Here is a 21,918-nt window from a genome sequence, read left to right on the forward strand (position 1 = left end):
ACCCTTTTAACCCAGGCTATTGAAAAATTGGTGTGGGACTTTGAAAATTTTCAGACAGGCGTGGGACTTTGAAAATTTTCGGGCAAGGAGTGGGACTTTGAAAATGTTTGGGCCTGCGTCAGACTGAAAATTTTCGGGCAGGAGTGGGACTTTGAAAATTTTCGGACAGGCGTGGGACTTTGAAAATGTTTGGGCCTGCATCAGACTTTGAAAATGTTTGGGCCTGCGTCAGACTTTGAAATTTTTCGGGCAGGAGTGGGACTTTGAAAATTTTCGGACAGGCGTTGGACTTTGAATTATTTCGGGCCTGCGTCAGACTGAAAATTTTCGGGCAGGCGTTGGACTTTGAAAATGTTTGGGCCTGCGTCAGACTTTGAAAATTTTCGGACAGGCGTTGGACTTTGAATTATTTCGGGCCTGCATCAGACTGAAAATTTTCGGACAGGCGTTGGACTTAGAATTATTTCGGGCCTGCGTCAGACTGAACATTTTCGGACAAGTGTGGGACTTTGAAAATGTTTGGACAGGCGTGGGACTTTGAAAATGTTTGGGCCTGCGTCAGACTTTAAAAATTTTCGGGCAGGCGTGGGACTTTGAAAATTTTCGGACAGGCGTTGGACTTTGAATTATTTCGGGCCTGCGTCAGACTGAACATTTTCGGACAAGTGTGGGACTTTGAAAATTTTCGGACAGGCGTCAGACTGAAAATGTTTGGGCCTGCGTCGGACTTTGAAAATTTTCGGGCAGGCGTGGGACTTTGAAAATTTTCGGACAGGCGTGGGACTTTGAAAATTGTCGGACAGGCGTCAGACTGAAAATGTTTGGGCCTGCGTCAGACTTTGAAAATTTTCGGACAGGCGTGGGACTTTGAAAATGTTTGGGCCTGCGTCAGACAAAATTTTTGGGCAGGCGTGGGACTTTTAAAATTTTCGGGCAGGCGTGGGACTTTGAAAATGTTTGGGTCTGCGTCAGACTTTGAAAATTTTCGGACAAGTGTGGGACTTTGAAAATTTTCGGACAGGCGTTGGACTTTGAATTATTTCGGGCCTGCGTCAGACTTTGAAAATTTTCGGGCAGGCGTGGGACTTTGATAATTTTCGGGCAGGCCTTGGACTTTGAAAATTTTCGGACAGGCGTTGGACTTTGAATTATTTCGGGCCTGCGTCAGACTTTGAAAATTTTCAGGCAGGCGTTAGACTTTGAAAATGTTTGGGCCTGCATCAGACTTTGAAAATGTTTGGGCCTGCGTCGGACTTTGAAAATTTTCGGGCAGGCGTGGGACGTTGAAAATTTTCGTTCAGGTGTTGGACTTTGAATTATTTTGGGCCTGCGTCAGACTTTGAAAATTTTCGGGCAGGCGTCAGACTTTGAAAATGTTTGGGCCTGTATCAGACTTTGAGAATTTTCGGACAGGCGTTGGACTTTGAATATGTTTGGGCCTGCGTCAGACTTTGAAAATTTTCGGGCAGGCGTTGGACTTTGAAAATTTTCGGGGCTGCGTCAGACTTTGAAAATTTTCAGACAGGCGTCAGACTTTGAAAATGTTTGGGCCTGTATCAGACTTTGAAAATTTTCGGACAGGCGTTGGACTTTGAAAATGTTTGGGCCTGCATCAGACTTTGAACATTTTCGGACAGGCGTTGGACTTTGCTAATCTAGCTCAACGTTTTAGCACCAATTTTAGCGCATCTGATTGTAAAATGTACAAACAAACAAAACAAAATGGAGACCATTCTCCTTGTATTTCAGTTTCAAACTGTTTACCCAAATCTTGACCTCCAAAATGGCGGAAAGGCTAAACCTGATCAGGTGATCGAAAAAAAATGTTGAACACTATAGCTCACAAGCGCTCATGCCACTTGATTGCGCTTTTGTGTTAATTGTATGACCACTAGATGGTGTTACTGCAGCAAAGACAGCCAACAAATGGCTGCGCTGTCGTATGCGTAACATCGAGTGCATAACCTACTTCCTTCAAATCAAACTTGGGTGATGGTTATGTTGATGCTACATTCTACCCCATCATTTTCTGGTCATTTAGATCAAAATCCTTTTTGACAAATGGAATTCTCATAGGGTTCAGATTTTTCAGAAGTGGCCACGACTTTCCTCGCATAGAATTTCCCCTGCCGTTCAATCGGTCCATCTCATGAGGTACTTATTATGCATTATTCATTGTTTCGAATAATCAGTTCGGTCTCATGCTGAGTTTCATCCGCACGCGGGCGCACGCACACACCCACAAACCCACACAAGTGCACTTCATCACGTAAAATTACCCTGGAAAAGTCACATGGTACTTAATCAGCAAACGTTAATTTAATAGCTAAATGATAATAGCCACGTAAAAAAAAATAATAAAAAAAAGATTAAAAAAAAAATAAAAAAAAATAAAAAAATAAAAAAGCTTTTACTCTGAAACAAAACACCGGAAATAAATTCGTCTTTATAAAATGTACTTGTCAGCTTGGCTGAATGTTCAACCACTCACCATACAGGTGCGCTCGGGCATCGGCGTTTTAATTGTTTCAGGCTAGAAAATGTGACGTTAGCTGCACTTGTACGCGTGGACGGCGACTTCTCGCGTCCCCGCGACACGTCGAGGCGGCCGAGCAACAAACTGGCAAAGCAGACAAGCGACACTCAAGAAGCGACGACTCCTGTTTTCTGCCTTTATGTTGGACGGTTGGTGCGCTGCGCGGTTGGAGAAGATCGTTTTTTCCCCACATCTACAATTGTGAAGCATCGCGTTGCTTGGATTATTTTTCGTCCCCTGTCGAGCGGGGCCAGTGAAATGTAGCTTCTGTTTCACAGATGTGAGGCACCACATCTGCAGCCTACAGGTCTGTATGATACCATCAACGTAATGACACTGCATGTTAAATGAGCCAAAATGTGACATTAGCCAGTCATTTTCTATACAAGAAAGATATTTTCTTTGCTAGCCTCTTGATAGCATCAGTCACACAGCTCACAAACATTGATTCACAGTAGTCACATGGATTAGCGAATCAAAAAAAAAAAAAAAAAAAAAAAAAAAAAGGATGTAACTCAGCATTTGTTCACCAGTGCACCTTCCTGTCATTTTACAGCAAGCCACCCCTCTCCCTGTTTACCTGCTCATGAGGAGGAGCTACTGCAGCTCCTCAACATCTGCCACCTCGGACCCTGGAGGCTGCCGTTCTGTTGATCAAGGAGCAGCAGGCAGCCTGCTGAGGACCATGATCCTAGCAAGGCTGCTTGCTTGAAAGCAGACCAAAACCGGTTCCGGTGTGGCGCTGATGACACGTCCCAGAGTGATATTTGACTGACAGGTGCTTCTCTGTCCAACCCGCGAGGGACAATGGCTCGCCCGGGTCCAGGCTTGTTGCTTCCTTCAAACGGACTGGGCTACCCTCCCCAGAATCTGGCCAGAGTGGTGGTGTGGGAGTGGATGAACGAACACGGGCGCTGGAGGCCCTACAGTGCAGCTGTGTGCCACCATATTGAGAACATCCTAAAGGGGGACGCCAGAGGAAGCGTGGTTCTGGGACAGGTAGATGGCCAGCTATCTCCTTACATCATCGACCTGCAATCGATGCATCAGTTTCGACAGGACACAGGTAAGAGATGCGCAAAAGGTGTTGGTGACACTTTGGGCTTTTACTTCACAGATATGACAAGAATTGTTGACAAAGACTATGTAATTGAATCACAGAATTATATGACTTCTCCATTATCCCACTCGAGGATTTTGTGGCCCCATACACTTTAGTTGAAATATGATGTAGATCTATAATTAGGGAAATTGTGCTTCCTTTTGCAAATGATGGCACATCATCTCTCTTTGGGACTGATTAAAAGTAAGCCTTGATGTGTTAGCCACACACAAGTCTTATGTAACGTTCAAGGGAATGAACGAGTCATCAATGTCCCGGGCGGCCTGCTTTGGGAGTTTAGTATGGAGGACCGAAACTGCCAAAATTCAAAATAAATACATGACTAAATAAATAAATAAATTACTAAAAGTGAAAATAAAAACGGATATAAAAATTTTTATTTGAAAATGAACCCCAATCCTTTGTATTTAGTTTTTGAATTATATTTTTTATCTGTTTTTATTTTCACTTTGTCTATTTATTTATACATTCATATTTATTTTTTTAATTATATTTTATCTTTTTCACTTTTAGTCTGTATTTATTGATATATTTGTATTTAATTTTTTAATTATTTTTTTATTTATCAGTTTTTATTTTCACTTTTAGTCTTATTTAATTTATTTATTCATTTATACATTTGTATTTAATTTTTTAGTTATATTTTTATATCTGTTTTTATTTTCACTTTTAGTCTATTCTTTTTTTTATTTATGCATTTGGATTTAATTTTTAAATTATATTTTTTTATGTTTTTATTTTCACATTCAGTCTATTTATTTATTTATACATTTGTATTTAATTTTTGAATTATTTTTTATATCCGTTGTTTCACTTTTAGTCTATTTATTTATACATTTATATTAAATTTTTTAAATTATATTTTTCTCCGTTTTTATTTTCACTTTTAGTCTATGTATTTATGTATGTATTTATACATTTGTATTTAATTTTTTAATTCTATTTTTTATTTATCAGTTTTTATTTTCACTTTTAGTCTTATTTATTTATCCATTTATACATTTGTATTTCGTTTTTGAGTTATATTTTTTTATATCCGTTTTTATTTTCACTTTTAGTCTATTCTTTTTTAGTTTATGCATTTGTATTTAATTTTTAAATTATATATTTTTTTTTATATCCATTTTTATTTTCACTTTTAGTTTATTTATTTATTTATTTAGTCAGTCATTTATTTGTTTTTAATTTTTTCCACTTTTGGCCCATACTGCCAGGACGAAGTGTTATTCAAATGGGGGTTAGGGTTAGGGTTAGCTGTCCTAATGTCTTGGGTTGGTTGTCATTGGTCAAGTGAGCGTCTTGGCGAACAATGTATTGTTGTTGTATTTAATTTTAGAATTATATATTTTTTTAATATCCGTTTTTATTTTGACTTTTAGTCATTTATTTATTTATGGTAGTCATTTATTTATTTTGAATTTTGGCAGTTTTGGTCCTCCATAGTTTCGGAGCATCCAAACGCTGTGAGATGAAAAGGCGCTGCAACCATTTATTCATGCGTAAGTGTCGCTGGGCATGCCGCGACCTTGCTGAAGGGCACCTTGTCGGCGGGGAGACGCGTTCATCAAGAAAATGGGTGTTGTAGCTCGGAGCAGAGGTCGCTTCTCCTGATGTCAGATCTATGTAATGAGTTTGAAGTAGACGTTAAGAAATTCAAATGTACAATTACTGTTGGAATCGTGCATCTTTGTTTTATCGTGTTCCTTTAATGTGGCTCCGTTTGGAAGCGAGTAGAGCATGTCTTTTTAAAAGCATGCCATCACTCTCGTGACATGAACAGAGTTTCCGAGTTGACATATATCACACGATAAAAGTACAGTACATGTCACTCCAAAGCAAAAGCCGGTCAGGCCAGTCTTTGTTTGGTTCTGTGTCATTTTCACAGATGAGAGTTGCCCTTTTTTAAAATGAGACCAGATGTTTTGGTTTCTGCTCTACTGCTCTACTGAAGCTTCGTATGTTCCCAACAGCCAGTCTCCGTGTGTGCGAGCTCATTTTGCTCTTGTCTTCGGAGCCAAGATATATTCCCACCCAGAGATGGGCGGTCAGGGTAGGCAAGTGAGGCAGTGCCTCCCCCTGTTGTCCTGCCCCCAGCATGTGAAGAGTTAAACAAAACAAAATTGTAATTAAATATGTTTCATTAGATTTTATGGTCTGCTTTAGACTGGGGGAAAAAAAAATCTGATTTGATTCGCTTCAGTTTGATCAGATATTAATTAATAAATTATGAAACATCAATTTTTCTTAAATATCAAGGATATGATAAAAACACCATAAACATTAAATTCCAATATTTTGCGGAAGCAGCAACTTGTTGAGTGATTTCGTTTAATGAAAGTAACACGTTATGATTTAAGTGTTGCACAAACATTAACATCAGCAAGGATGAGATGAAAATATTTTCAGAATTCAATAAATGTAAATGTCAATTAAGATTCTGTATTGCCTTGAAGTGCAATAAGTTAGGTCTTTCATAAATGTAAGAAATTACATATGAACAGTAAGTTTCAAGGAAACTTTAAGATCCAAAAAATAATGGCCTTTAAAATTCTATTTTCTTATGAATTTATGGGAAAAAGAGATTAAAATCGTTTTAATATCGATGAATCATTTTTTTTTAAACCCAGCCCTGCAGATTTTAACAATCCAGTAATTATCGCTTATGTCATTAAAATATCTAAATGTGCGTATTTCCTGTTTAATCGGGGTTTTCATAACAGTAAATATAAACGGAAAGACCAAATGCTTTTTTTAATTGGGAAAAAAAAAAAAAAAAGTTTACTTTTATATGAAATATTATTTTGTTTGTCTTGCAATCACATTGTTGAACAGTGTGGAATTGATTGAAGCATAATCGAAAGCTTTGAAAACGTATTCAGAAATTCAATGTTGCCCGTTGATTTGAAACATGATTCAATGAAGGTCAAAATTAAAATATAGGCTAATCTTCTATTTTGAGTTCATAATTTTTTTATATCCGACTCCAGAGAAGTCAGTCACTGCACGTCAGTGAATCCCACCGCGTTCGTATCATGCTCCCTTTCTGTAGGATGTACTGTGAGTGTCACGACAGGAAACCGTCTCATAAATGGGGAGAAGAAAAAAAAAACAGGAAAACTCTTTCTCCGAGATAATTTAATAATATTGCATAACATTCACTGAGCGATACAAAATGACTCGTGTGTGTGCATCCAAGGTGACCTGCATCGATCAATCCGTATTATGTAAATGTGCACTAATTCGCTTACGCTCACCAGCCACAACAGTAGGTACACTTAGAAACATTCTTTTAATACTTGTTTGAGATTTAAAGAAAATTGTTGACGCTTACTCTTGTACAGTGTTAGATTGTATAAGGTAGTGAAGGTACACAAAGTGTCCCGTGAGGGTACGTGCATTATTCTGACACACAAAGCAAGACTTCAAATCACTGTAAGTGTAACACCTTGAGCTCTATTGATAGTCGTCAACAACCTTGTGTAAGTGTGTTCGACTAACGGGTTTTTGCTCAGTCTATAAATTCCATGGCATTGAATGGTGTAGCTCCCTTGCTAATACAAAAAAAATCTATAAATGTAGAGTGTTTATAATAACAGTAAGATTCTCTTCTGACACCTTTTGAAAGGTTGCATTGCCTGTCTTCTCATACTAAACACATCTAGTGTTGTCGCTATCAAATATTTTTGGATTATTGATCAATTTATTGATATTATTGATCAATCTATTGATTATTTAATCGAGTAATTGGATTGAGTTGTTTAAATTTATATATTTGCACCTTTTTTTTTATTTTTTTAAATGACTAATTTAATAAATCTTGTTAGGTCCAAAAGGAACTTGCATAACTAGTGTTTCAAAGAAATTTAGTTAAATGTCTATATTTTTTTACATGTTTAAACATTTTGGGGCCTATTCACTAAAGGTTTACGTTGCCTTTGCACCGCGCTAACCGGCAAAAATGGAGCATTTAGGGAGCGCCTAATTCACTAAACACGCGCAGATGGGGAAATCCGTCACTAAGTGCTCTGCCGAATAGATTGCGTCACGGTGCGCCGGTGTTATTTGCGCGTATGTAAATGAGGTAATTTGCATACATTTGACGCAAAATATGCCCACCCCAATGCAAATGAGACTCATTGATATGCAGCGTCTAATTCACTAACGTCAGCGCAAATAGCAACACCGCGTTTGCGTGACGCAAATAACGTTTTTAGAAAGCATGTATTAACCTGACGCATAACCTGACGCACCTCGATCTCCGGCAGTGCATGCCATTTGCCGCACAACATGCGTGGCTGATCACGCAGAGAGAGTGAGAGAGAGCGAGAGCGAAAAAGAAATAGAAATATATTTCCGTGTTAGTTTAGGACAACATAACGTAACCCGGACTGATCGGCAATGACAGGGAGGCATTTTACGATCATTTTTACGTGCCAGATGCATACTGTACACCCACGCCAACCTTAAAATGCGAGCGCAACAATAATTTGTACTTTATGAATGAATGACGTCGTTGTCGTCCTCTCTGCTCTGTACAGCTTAATGGCGCTATAAACGCTTACTCTCGGTCCAACCTCGCTTTCTGATAATGTCATCTTTCTAGCAACTGTTACTATAGCAACCGTGTTGTTGGCGCAAATCCATTGCCATGTGTGGTAAATCGGGTGCAAATTTGCTCCAAGCTGTCATTTTTGTGGCCGTGTTTGTGCCGGTATATGATTAGAGCAATATCCTTAGTGAATAGGTGGGTAAATGGGCGCAGACTGCGTGTGCAGTTGTGGTGCAATATTTCGCGCTATTACCGGACGCAGCGCATTCTTAGTGAATAGCCCCCTTTGTTTTATACCAAAAGACAAATAACTGTCTTAACTCATTCATTCGCAGCCGTTCTCACTGAAGCAATCCCCTTCGCTCCCGGCTGTTTTACTGGATTTTGACTGAGTTTGCAATGTCAACAAAATATTATGTTCTATTGCTATAAAAACATGGAACCTACCAAAAGAAAGATTAGTCTCTTCTTTCATCAGGAAATAAAGTGTATATAGGTATCTGTTTCCGTTTTGCAGCAATTAGGATATAGCTAAATTGCATCATTACTCACAAACCTGTTGAAAACGCTGGGAAAAAGAGCTTGTTGCAACATGGCCCTGGCTGATCTCTTATACTCTCCTGGCCGTTTTTTGTAATAACTACCAGTGCTTTAAGCGACCTCTTCATGTTCGAAGCTGTATCAAGCCTTCTTCATGCTCTAGCATAAAAAAATAAATAAAAAAAAGTTTTTGGGCATAAAGGTCAATGTATTAAGCATATTTATACGTTTTTTGGGGGGTTTGAATGAGTTAATTGTGATTAAAATTATTACAGAATTAATCGTGATTAATATTGTCTTTATAATTGAGCAGCACTAAATCTGACTCATTTTAATTTTGCAATAAAGTGTGTTACAAAAGCATTTTTTTTTTCCTGATTACTGTTTATTAACCAGTGATTGGTGTTTATTTCGTACTTCGCATTTGTACATTTATTTATTTATTTTTAAATAAGGGTTTTGATGTTGTACTATGTTACCGGTTCGGTCAATGTTTTCCAAAGCAAAAACAGATGTGTGCAAATGTTTGATTACATATAGAAGATAATCAATGTTATTCCATAAAGGACTAAAGAAATCCACAAACAATTACTGTTGATATGCTGAAATCAGAAGATTTGGACAATTTTACATTAAAAAATGACTCCAAACGATGACTCGATTATGAAAAATAGTAGTTGATAGGAAGCATCCATGTCAGCATGGCAGTCAGGTGGTCCATATCTGTCGTGGTTACTAACTGGTGTGTGTCTGTGATGGCTGCAAGCTGAGCCAAGCCGCCATTTGTCAAGAGCCGAGCGCGGCGCCGGGACCTGACGTTTATCGCTCCTTGTTGCGATGTTGTGTGTGTTATCTTCCCTCACGGCTGGTATAAACCTGTCGCGTGAAGGCCTGACGGACGGCGGCCTCACGGTCACCTGCTCCCATCTCCTCTTTGTTCTCTGTGTACACGCCAGCCGTGCCTTCCAAATGGCTGAAGCACAGACCGCAACTCCCATGATGCTTTCAGAGTGTAATGTTTGTTGGTGGGAAAAGTGTATTGAATGTTTGCTTATTGTTTTTTGTTTTTTTTTGTGGCTCAGGAGGTCGGAATCAGTTTTCCGGGGGGGGGGGGGTTGAAGCGCCTTCGCGCTTGCCGGTGACGTCAGTACAACAGTGCTAACGAAAGCTTCGGTTTGGTTTCTTTTTTTTAGCTGTTCACAAATCAATCACAATAACAAAAATAGGAACACATTAACAGTCTAAACTGACAATATTTCTCACATCTGAGACAATTATTTTGTGTATTTATTTAGTCAATTTATTTTATTTATTGAATATATTTTGCATTTATATTCGTAGGTTTATTTACGTTTTTACAATTTAAGTCCGTACATTTTATTATTTAAATTACATCTTTAATATTTTCTTTCCAATGTTTGACGTCAACTGGATAATTTCCAGTCAGTCCTGTAGCAGGACGTGTTCGTTAGGCGACCCCGATACAATCCGGCAGCCCGAAACCGGTTAATACAAAAACAAGTCTACTTAAAGGCAGGGTCTTCCGTTTTCACTCAGGAAAATGCACTTTATAAATACAGGATGTATATCCATGAATTCCTTCTCAATCGACACCTCTGGGCTTCTGTTAATGTGTGGTGGTGATTTTGTTTTTAATTTTGAAATATACCGGATTTACCTTGACGCAAAGACGCCCGACTTCCTGTCCCGCTCGTAATTTTTTCAGCTTCATGAAAATCCGCTTACGGAAACACCGTGTCCGTTCCGTAGTCAGTGTGAATTGTGCGTCAATTAGCGGTGAATGCTTGCGAACGTAGCGTATTTAAGATTTTTATTAGGATTTGTAAGACGTTCACAGGTGGTTTTTATTTGTCGCAAAGACATTTCAAACATATTCAGACCATTTTTCACTGTCTGCAAAGATCTTTTAAAATCTTTTACACACCCTGACGAACCACTCAGTGCTTCGTATACAGGACAGTTGAAGCTAAGAGTTTTATGCAGTGTGGCTGAATATCTGGCAGAAGGCAGTTTTTGGCTCACAGCCAAGCAACATTGATCTGTTCTGTTCCCTCGAGGGCTGCTTGAACCTCTAAACACTTGAGTAGACTGATCCCCCTTTCACTACACCCACTCCCACCTGCAAAACACACACGCTTATCTGCCACATCCATCATGTACCCACTCTTGTGGCCTCTGTTTCACACTGCAGTTATTGCCTTTGCTTCCTAACTTTTTTTTGTTTTTTTTGTTTTTGCCACGATGGCGAAGTGACACGTACACAAGAAAGTGTGCACTCAGGGATGACTGCGAAGTTGTCAAGGTGGAGCAGGAAAGAAGGTGGCTGGTGTTTTTAAGGCTCTCGCAGATGCAATTATGTGCTGGCAGACAGGTTAGGGTGATGAAAAGTTTCCTGAGAAGGACGTTGTGACTAGGGCTGGGAAAAAAAGTCGACCAAGTCGACTTGGTGTGAATTGCCTAGCGCCTGACGATTCGATTCGTATCACGATTAATAGGTCACGATTCGATTCGATACCGATTAATCCCGATACAAATGTATAAATCGATTGTTGCGATTTTTTTACTCAAATTTAGAAAATACTATTCAGTAAACTTGTGCATGTACACTGTAAGATTTGTATGAAAAGGTATTATTTTCCATCTTTGGCTATGGAGAATCTCAACTACAGCTCGGTCTGATATGCTTTGGGTCCAGACTGCATATACAACATAAAAAATGTGTGTTCCCAGAATAAGTCAGGACCCAAGGAAGCTTGTAGCATTCCTGTGATTACAAGAAATAGAAAGTTGGCAAAAGAAATGAGAAGAAATAAGTCAGAAGCTACAAACCTAGTCAGTATAACTTGTCAACCTCTGACTAAACCAGCGTCTCCGATTACCAATGTGAGACTAGCGCTACTAAATACAAGATCACTAGTTAACAAATCATTGTCGATTCATGACATTATTATGACATATGATCTTGACTTATTTCTCCTCAGTGAAAACATGGCTAACAGAAGGTTCCTGCAACACGGTTCTCAATGAGGCAACACCAACAAATTTTAGTTTCATGAACAAATGTCGTAATGGCAAAAAAGGTGGTGGACTTGCTGCCATTTTTAAATCTCTATTTCAGTGTAAAGAAATTTCATTGGGAAGCTTTAATTCATTTGAATATCTTAGTCTTTTGGTAAAAGGTGAACCAAATATCGTCATTGTCATAATTTATAGACCTCCAAAACAAAAAGGCAGATTCATGGAGGAATTTGAAGAAATGCTGTCAGTAATTTGTACCGACTATGATTATCTGGTCTTAACTGGAGACTTTAACATTCATGTTGACAACAACTTGGATAAAAATACCAAAGAATTTTGTAATATACTTGATACTTTTGGTCTCTCACAACATGTAAAAGGTCCAACACACAATCAAGGTGACATTCTTGATCTCGTCATCTCTAAAGGTGTTGACATTTTATCTGTTGAGGTGAAAGATCTGGCTATTTCAGATCATTCCTGTGTGTTTTTTTAAATACAAACAATCCCAGAAGTTCAAACAACTACTGTCTCTATTTAAAAAAAGGTACATAAATGAGAATACAAGCAATATGTTTATGGAATTAATGGCTGCATCACCAACTGTAAATGCAGAGACCGTTGATGAACTTCGGGATGAATTCACCTCAAAAATCTCAAATGTTTTGGATGCTGTTGCTCCTATTAAAACTAAGACCATTTCATCCCGAACTAAAACACCTTGGAGGTGTACTACCAACATAATGACTTTGAAATCTAAATGCAGAAAAGCAGAGCGAAAGTGGAGAAAAACTAAACTCCAAGTTCATTTTGACCTGTACAGACAATGTCTTTGTCATTTTAACCAAGAGTTAGTAATAGCTAGACAACAACACTTTTCTGAAATTATTAGTAGGAACCTCAACAATACACGCACTCTATTTGGCGTGGTTGACAAACTTACAAATCCCCCAAATCAAACAGCGCCAGAATTCCTCTCAACAGATAAATGCAATGAATTTGCCTGCTACTTTAGTGAAAAAGTACAAGCCAACAGGTCAAACATTGTTACAAACCAGCAAAATAACAAAACGATGCTGCACTTAAAATCACCTAGGAATAATTTAATTACCATGACAGAATTTGACTCAGTGGATCAAAATACTGTAGTAGACTTGGTTCAGCAATTGAAACCTTCCACGAACTGTCTTGACTCAATACCATCTGGCTTTTTCAAAACCATTGTGAAATCTGTTCAGATCGATTTACAACAAATAATTAATTGCTCACTTCAAGCAGGTGAGCTTCCTAAATCTATGAAAGTAGCCGCCGTTAAGCCCATTCTAAAAAAGAGAACACTGGATGTCTCCCTGCTAGCAAATTATAGACCAATCGCAAACCTTCCCTTCCTAACTAAAATATTTGAAAAAGTGGTTTTTAATCAACTCAGCAATTTCTTGAGCTTAAACGGACTTCTGGATAAATTCCAGTCAGGTTTCCGACCTCATCACAGTACAGAAACAGCTCTGATTAAAGTACTGAACGATATAAGATTGAGCACTGATGCAGGGAAGGTATCGGTGCTCCTCTTGTTGGACCTCAGTGCAGCATTTGACACGATTGATCATAATATACTGTTAGACAGGCTGGAAACTTGGGTGGGATTAAATGGAACAGTCCTTAAATGGTTCAGGTCCTATTTGGAGGAAAGGAGTTACTTTGGGACTATTGGAAATTTTGAATCTGATCGAAAGGCCATGACATGTGGGGTTCCTCTAGGGTCAGTCCTTGGACCCCTGTTGTTCAGTCTGTATATGTTACCTTTGGGTCAAATGCTTCAGAACGCCGATGTTGACGATCATAGTTATGCAGATGACACACAACTGTATTTATCAATGTCCCCAAATGACAGCAGTTCTATTAACGTATTGTGTCATTCTCTAGAGCAAATTAACAACTGGATGAACCAAAATTTCCTTCAGCTGAACGAAAACAAAACGGAGCTCATTGTTTTCGGCAATAAAGAAAATAGGATTGCTGTTAAAAAACAGCTTGAGTCACTGTCTTTAGAAACTAAAGACCAAGTTTGAAATCTTGGGGTACTAATAGACTCAGACCTGACCTTCAGCAATCATATTAAATTCATCACTAAAACAGCATTTTACCAGCTGAAAAACATATCCAGACTGAAGGACTGCATGCTTCAAGCAGACCAAGAGAAGCTTATCCATGCTTTTATCTCCTGCAGAATAGATAACTGTAACGGTCTTCTGACTGGACTCTCTCAAAAGAACATGAGACAATTGCAGCTCATTCAGAAAGCTGCAGCTCGAGTTTCGACCAAAACAAAGAGATCAGAACATATTACTCCAGTACTTAAGGATTTACACTGGCTCCCAGTCAGCTGTAGAATTGATTTTAAAGTTCTGCTACTCGTCTATAAATCACTCAATGGTTTAGGTCCTGAATATATCCAAGAAATGCTGATTGAGTACAAACCCAGCAGGGCTCTGAGATCGACAGACTTGGGCCAACTAGTGGAACCCAGAGTTCGAAGCAAACATGGTGACGCTGCATTTAGCTATTATGCTGCACACAGATGGAATAGGCTACCAACAGAAGTGAAGTCAGCCCCGAGTGTAAATGCTTTCAAATCCAGGTTAAAAACTTTGCTTTTTTCTTATACCTTTGATTAGGGACTTTTAAACAGCTTTAATTTAGTGTTTTTTTTATTATTTTAAACTTCCTTATGTTAAATGTTTTAAAGTTTGTTGAATAATGTTTTAAGATTGTTATTGTATGTTCTTTTTAGTAAATTTTGCAACCTATTTTCATTTATTTTTCTTCCTCTGAATGTTAACTACTGTTTCTTGATGCTTATGTGTTGTCTTTTCCTTGTGTAAAGCACATTGAGTTGCCTTGTGTATGAAATGTGCTATACAAATAAACTTGCCTTGCCTTGCCTTATGCATCTGAAACTTCAGTCTTATAACTGTGAGCCACTGTATTTAATAGGGGTGTGAATTGCCTCGTAACTGACGATTCGATCCATATCACGATTCATAGGTCACGATTCGATTCGATACCGATTAATCCCGATATGAATTTGCAAGTTGATTGTTGCGATTTATTTTTTTTTTACTCAAATTTAGAAAATACCATTCAGTAAACTTGTACATGTACACTGTAAGATTTGTATGAAATTGTATTATTTATTGATCTGAAACTTCAGTTTTATAACTGTGAGCCACTGTATTTAACAAACGGGTTGTAACCTTTTTCATGTTAGAACAGCATTGAAATAAAATATTAAGGCTTAATGTTCCATTAACTCATTCACTCCCAGCCATTCACATTTCCCAATCCCGTTCGCTCCCGACTGTTTTACTGGATTTTTACTGATTTTGCAAGGCCCACAGAATATTTGTGTTCAATTTCTATAAAAGTATGGAACCTACCAAAAGAAAGATTAAAGTCTCTTCTTTCATCAGGAAAAAAAAAAAAAGTATGCTTCTATCTGCTTCCGTTTTGCAGCAATAAGCATTAGAAGAGAGCTAAGTTTCACCAGTTACGTCTTTGGGACACTTACATAAAAAAAAACGTATTTACACGTTATTGGGAGCAAATGAGTTAATATAACATTCTTCCATGCTTAAGGTGTGAAAGTTAAGACGTTTTGTTGAATATTTTTCCATCAAAAATGGATGTTGAAAAATCGATTCGGCCGCCTATTGAATCGATTTGAGAATTGCGTGCTGTAGTATCGCGATATATTGCCGAATCGATTTTTTTTTAACACCCCTAGTATTTAACAAACGGGTTGCAACCTGTTTCATGTTTGAACAGCATTGAAATAAAATATTAAGGCTTAATGTTCCATTAATATAACATTCTTCCATGCTTAAGGTGTGAATCCTAACCCTAAGTAAGACGTTTTGTTGAATATTTTTCCATCAAAAATTGATATTTAAAAATCGATTTGGCTGCCTATTGAATCGATTCGAGAATTGCGAGCTGTCGTATCGCGATATATTGCCGAATCGATTTTTTTTTTTAACACCCCTAATCGCCTACAACATTGAAATGAAGGGAAGTGTATGTATGTGTGTACGTGCGTGCGAGGCTGCGTGCGGGGGCGCTGCAGTTAGACTAAATTGAAGACTATTATTGTACATTAAATATCAGGAACAATGGATTTTATATACAGATTGTCCATTCAATTCAACACATGTTCAACATTTGCCTCAAATCTAACAAAATAATAATAAATAAATAAATTAATAATAATAATAATAATAATAATAATAAAAAGTTGATTAGTCATTAAAAATATGAGAAGCAATAAAAAGATGATTATGGCTGTCACCTGTAGTTGTGACACTGCACATAGGCAGCAGGAACAAGCTTAAAAATAGCCAGCACAAAATACATTTGATCACAAATATATCCTTGTTTTGAAACTGTTTTTCCATCCATCCATCCATTGCAATTTATTTATCCTGATGGAATTCATTTGCCATTTAGCACAATATAGTGATAGTTTTAACACTTTTTATTGAACAGCTTGATAAAAACAAGTTCCACCAAATACTTTAAAACAAGCTCTCCCTTCACAAACAAGCCCTTGGCAAGAAACCGCCATTTTAAAGGGGTCAAGTCAAAAAAAAAATTCTTGACAATATGTTCTATGCAGCCCCACTAGTCTAAATACGGTATTTTGGTTAATATTGTGTTAGTGGAATATGAGTTATGCAGCAAAATCTAGCTTTTTTTTTTTTTTTTCCCCCAATATCAGAAGACGGCCATTTTGCCACTTGCTGTCGAGTGAAAATGACATCGGTTATTCAGGTCTCAGGTAACAACCAATCACAGCTCAGCTTCAGGAAACAAGCGAGCTTTGATTGGTCGTTGCCTGAGCAACTGTGATGTCATCTTAAGTCGACAGCAAGTGGCAAAATGGCTGCCACTTGAGATGGATAAAAACGGCTGGATTTTGCTGCATAACTCCTATTCCACAAATGTAATAATCAGAATGTCATGTTTAGACTAGTGAGATCAAATCTAACATATTATTGTTAACAAATGTTTAAGGTTGACTTCCGCTTTATTGGCGCAGCCTGGCCATTCCGATTGAAGTGTTTTCATGTGCGTTGATTGGAATAAGAATTGGCATAACCCACCCCCGTCAATCGGAAGCAAATTTTGATCTGATTTAGTCTAATTGGGTCAGAATATTCAGAATGGCGTGTTTACATGACTCATTTTTAAATCAGATCAAGCTTTTATTCTGATTAAATGTGTCCGTGTAAACATGACTACAGTCCTTTGGTGTCTAAAGAGGTCATTGAGATTAAATGAAAATTGTATTTGTATCCGTAAACAAACCAGACTATATTGACTTGACTTGATGCACCTTACTGTGTGAAGGATTTACTTAAGAGGCTGGGCTAGGATTTAGCTTGTATTGTCATCAAACAGTTGTTCCTTGTTCCACACTTTTTTTTTGTGTCTGGTTTTGTTAAAAAAAAAAAAAAAAAGACTGCAGAGAGAATTTTAGATTTTGGTTTCTGGTTCTCAGTTGCAGATTTAAAACGGAACAGAAGTAATGATTCAAAATGCAACGTCAAGGAGGAGATACATTTTGTTGAGACCGCCCTGCTATTCAGCTTGGATGCACAAGAGCTTCTGCACTCCTCACTCATATTTATAAATCTTATCTCGTGTGAAAAAAATGTACTGCTTGATCTCCCACGTTAGGTATCTCTTTGCAGCTGGCAGTTTCTGTAAACAGTGGTAACGGTGAGGATTTCTCAATTGTGCAGAAAGGGAGTTATATTACCTAATAAGGAAAATGCCAGAGGCATCTAAACAGTACATACTCTGACTTTGAACTCTGATCTGTGCTTTTGAGATGTGAGCTGAACAATCGGAACATATAAGAAAGCTTTGACTAAATATCAAGTAAAGCTGTAATATAAATGTGATATACGGTCGACAAAATACTATATGTGCAATGTAGATGATCTCTGATGTGTTGTTGTCGATTTTTCGGTTACTGTTTGGAGTGGCTTTTTCACCAACACAGTTGTATGCCATATTTGGAGTGTGGTGCTTCAGGACTTGGCACTGATTTTACTGCATCTAACTTGGCTTATAAAGAGTGGCGCTCATGTAGGTTCTGTAACGTTCATGGTGATGTAAATAGTCCAGACCGTGGTTCACTTTTTGTTGCTGCTTTGTTTCCTTTTACACAGTTCAAACAGTAGCTTGAGCATTCTAGCATTCTGCAAAGGCTGTAAGCGAGAAAGCAAGAAATGTGACGTATTTATTTAATAGTAATAAATATATATATATATTAGGGGTGTAAAAAAAATCGATTCGGCGATATATCGCGATACTACATCGCGCGATTCTCGAATCGATTCAATAATCGGCAGAATCGATTTTTATTTTATTTTTTTATTTATTTATTTTTATTATTTTTTTTAGGATTCACACCTTGAGCATGGAAGAATGTTATATGAACGGAACATTAAGCCTTAATATTTTATTTTAATGCTGTTCAAACATGAAACAGATTACAACCTCTATAAGACTGAAATTTCAGATAAATAAATAATACATTGTCATATCAATCTTACACTCTACAAGCTTACTGATTAGTATTTTCTAAATTTGAATGAAAAAAATCGCAACAATCGACTTATAAATTCGTATCGGGATTAATCGGTATCGAATCGAATCGTGACCTGTGAATCGTGATACGAATCGAATCGTCAGGTACTAGGCAATTCACACCCCTAATAAATATATATATATATAAGTTTTATGGTGGTTTCGTAAGCCATCAAATAAAATCAATCAGACTATGGACGTCATCGAGAGCTGAGTAAAGCATGACGGACTATGCTTACATAGCAACGGTTGCTAAATGTGTGATTGGTCAATGCTCGTTTGGGGGCGGAGTTTGTGAAAGGTCAATTGTGAATTTAATTTGCTTCATGGATGCGGAAGTCCTCGCCAGTAACGTATGAATCCAGTACAAGCATTTAATCAGAATACCGTGCTTCTAACGGAATGGTTAGGAGACTATGCAAATTGAGTTGACCAGACACCCCATTACGATGACTGCATTGTTTGTTTGTGCATACTACAACTGCAAGTCCCATCAGCCTAACATAATTTGAGGACTGGAACGGATTAATTTCATTTCCATTCATTTTAATGGGAAAAGTCACCTTGATTTCCGAACATTTCGAGCAGTCTTAATTTTGAAAAGAATTTTTAATTAAGTTTTAGTTGTCAGTCAATATAGTTATCGTTATTGTCTCAATCAATGGCTTCTATTTTTATTTTCGTTTCATTTTCGACTGGGGGAAAAAAAAATCTTGCCAAATTTTTCTTAGATGAAATCATCACTGGTTTCGAGTTGCAAACAAGGTCACAGATGGGGGGGACTCGGCGGCCCATGTCTGGGCGAGAGAAGCAAGGTGTCCATTTGTTTGAATCCTCATAAGGGTTTTCCATGAGTGACCTTGGCACGGGCATAAAGATAATTTAGCTCCCAGGTGTACCTCACAGACCATAACTGGTCTTAAAAGCCAAAATGTGTAATTAACTCTTCTTAAATCTGCCTCACTAACTGTGAATATGGCTTGATCCCATCATTTAACAAGGTTGTAAGGTCATTTTACGTACATAACTGTTCCTCAACATATCCTCTGACACAGTACGTCTTTAAGTCAACTTTGTGCTGAGTAGGCAGGATACAACGCTAATGTATATAATATATCGTCCCTGTGTATAAGGCTTGACATGAAATATGGTGTTGTCACATGCAAGCGAGATCTGCAGCTTAACTGGCTGAGGTAATTGTGTGCGTGTGCATGTGCCTGTGGTATTGAATAGATGTTGCAGTGGATCAAGATTATTTTCATAATGGGAATCATAATGTTCACATTTGGGGATTAATGTTGTTGCAGTTCATGTGTTTGTGGTGATCGGAGCAATACACATACAACGGTATTACTTCTGTAATGCAAATTGTTCTTCTGACTTTCCCAAACAGTCCTTTTATTTTTGTTATTCCCAATTGTATAAATATTCAAAATTCTTGTTTACTTTTACGTTTGTTTTCTGTTTGGCAGAGCTGCTTTCAAACTGGATTGATTCCAGAATTACAGAACTCTGCAGTCATCAATTGGCTGGTGTCTGAGACAAATCCTGTTTGAGAATAATGGAGCCTCATTGCTGCACTGTTAGGAAGCACACAGATTCAATCCCAAACATTTTCAAAGGTCGATTTTACATAAAGTATGGAGAAATCAATGATAGATATATTATTTTCTTTCTCCCCTGACGAAGGAAAGACTCATGTACGTCAAGCGGACTCATGGTGCCATGAAACTAAAATATGCAAGAGACGTGCATTCAGCCGCACTTACAGAATCTTCTCAACACGCGCCTCTTTTTAGCATTCATGCATAAGCAGGTAGACCGGCACATGTGCATGAGCCTTGTTGTCATACCCACACGCGGTGAGTCAGTGAGTGGCGAGGACAGTCACGAAATCCACAAATTCTGAAGGTTATGGCAGCGTCTGATGCTTGGCTGCATTGTTGGGCTTTGCACGTGGACCAACTACAAATTATTTTTTCTAGTTGTTGTTTTGTTGTTGTTGTTTTTTTTTTTTTTTTGTGTAGCACATTTCTCAAGCAAGGCGGTTTGTAGTGGTGCTTTTGCCAATCAAAACGGATCACCATGGTTGATGACGGCTTGGTTTGTTTGGACTCGTGGTTAAATTACAAAAGGTCCACCGGTTTCAACTCTACATTGAAGATTTATTTTTTTTACGGTTCATTTGAATTTTGTTCCTAAATAGAAAAAAAACTAAAGCCACAAACAAATTCCACTACGTCTAAAACCCTTTACCTGTGTCCGTAACGCCTCGTCTCATCATCCCATTAATTAAGTAGACTTGTGTCAAATTGGCGCCACTGATCCCCCAAGTGGTGGGAGGTTTACATGACAATAACAAAATAAATGTAACAGGAATGGCTCTACAGTTCAAAGTGCAATAATGTAACATCAAAACATAAACAATAAATAACGTGCCAGTTCAAACCAAGAAACCAACCCAAAAAAAGATTGTAGATATGACACATTTTAATTAAATATTTTATTTTGATTAGATTTAATTTGATTTGATTGAACATATAAACAAGCAGACAAAACAAATTAAAAGAAAAGAAAATCCCAATAAAATCATCAATCAATCATAGTTTACATGTTCAAAAGGGAGTAGGAAGAAGTTAAAAACTTATCCAGTCCTACCTCTTGTACTTTATATATTTAAACTTATTTCATTATTAATACAATACTAATTTACTATTTTTTAAAATAAAATGTATAACCTGGTTTTATATATGTATATATATATATATATATATATATATATATATATATATATATATATATACACAAGCACACAATGCGTGCATTTGCCAAAAACATATATACATGAATTTCCTAGACATATACCATAATACCTATCTAAATCATATACACATACTCACAAATACAATTTTCATATTCTGGTCTGACATAAGTACTTTTTTTTAAACTTTATTTTTAAAGATTTTTTTTAAACTCCAGAAGTGAGTCACATTTTTTCAGATCAATTCCCAAATTATTCCACAAATACAGATACACACCTTTGCTTAATATTTGTTCTTGTTTTGCGTTTTTTGTAGACACTTGTACCCCTTATGTCATAAGGACTTTGTCTAATTTCAAACAACTTCTGAGTACTGTGGCAGAGTAAATGAGTATAAACTTTACATTATTTGTGCTATTTTAAACTCAACCAAGTCATAAAATTTCATTGCATTTAATTTCATAAATAGTGGATGCGTTGGTTCTGTATATTTTGATCAATTAATAATTGTTATGGCTCTCTTGGCTTTTAAATAAGCTTAAAAAAGAAAATAAATTACTAAAGATTAGATAAATTATTATACCATAAGTTACCATTGAGAGTATGTTTGAATTTGGTTTAATACAAAAGGCAGCAGGTCTTCAAGTCTGAAATTAAAAGACCCGAGACTTTCTGCACTGACTTTCTGTAACTTTCTGCAAATCTTATTTTGGGGG

At 37.3% G+C, this 21,918-nt stretch overlaps 1 protein-coding gene across 4 annotated transcripts in view; it reads left to right on the plus strand.

Annotated features, from left to right (window-relative positions):
• Nucleotides 1-2,495: 2,495 nt before the first annotated feature.
• dtx1 (deltex 1, E3 ubiquitin ligase) overlaps nt 2,496-21,918 on the plus strand; it is a 47,739-nt gene continuing 28,316 nt past the window's right edge. For 3 of the 4 annotated variants that reach the window (XM_077522530.1, XM_077522531.1, XM_077522532.1), the window contains exons 1-2: nt 2,496-2,843; nt 3,093-3,602. In XM_077522530.1, the coding sequence (XP_077378656.1) occupies nt 3,344-3,602 (259 nt within the window). In that variant the 5' untranslated portion in view covers nt 2,496-2,843; nt 3,093-3,343. Of the gene's footprint in view, nt 2,844-3,092; nt 3,603-21,918 lie in introns of those variants that run through there. The other variant, XM_077522533.1, reaches the window with a different exon arrangement.

The sequence above is a fragment of the Festucalex cinctus genome, chromosome 5 (genome assembly GCF_051991245.1).
Source record: "Festucalex cinctus isolate MCC-2025b chromosome 5, RoL_Fcin_1.0, whole genome shotgun sequence".
Taxonomy (NCBI): Eukaryota; Metazoa; Chordata; class Actinopteri; order Syngnathiformes; family Syngnathidae; genus Festucalex; species Festucalex cinctus.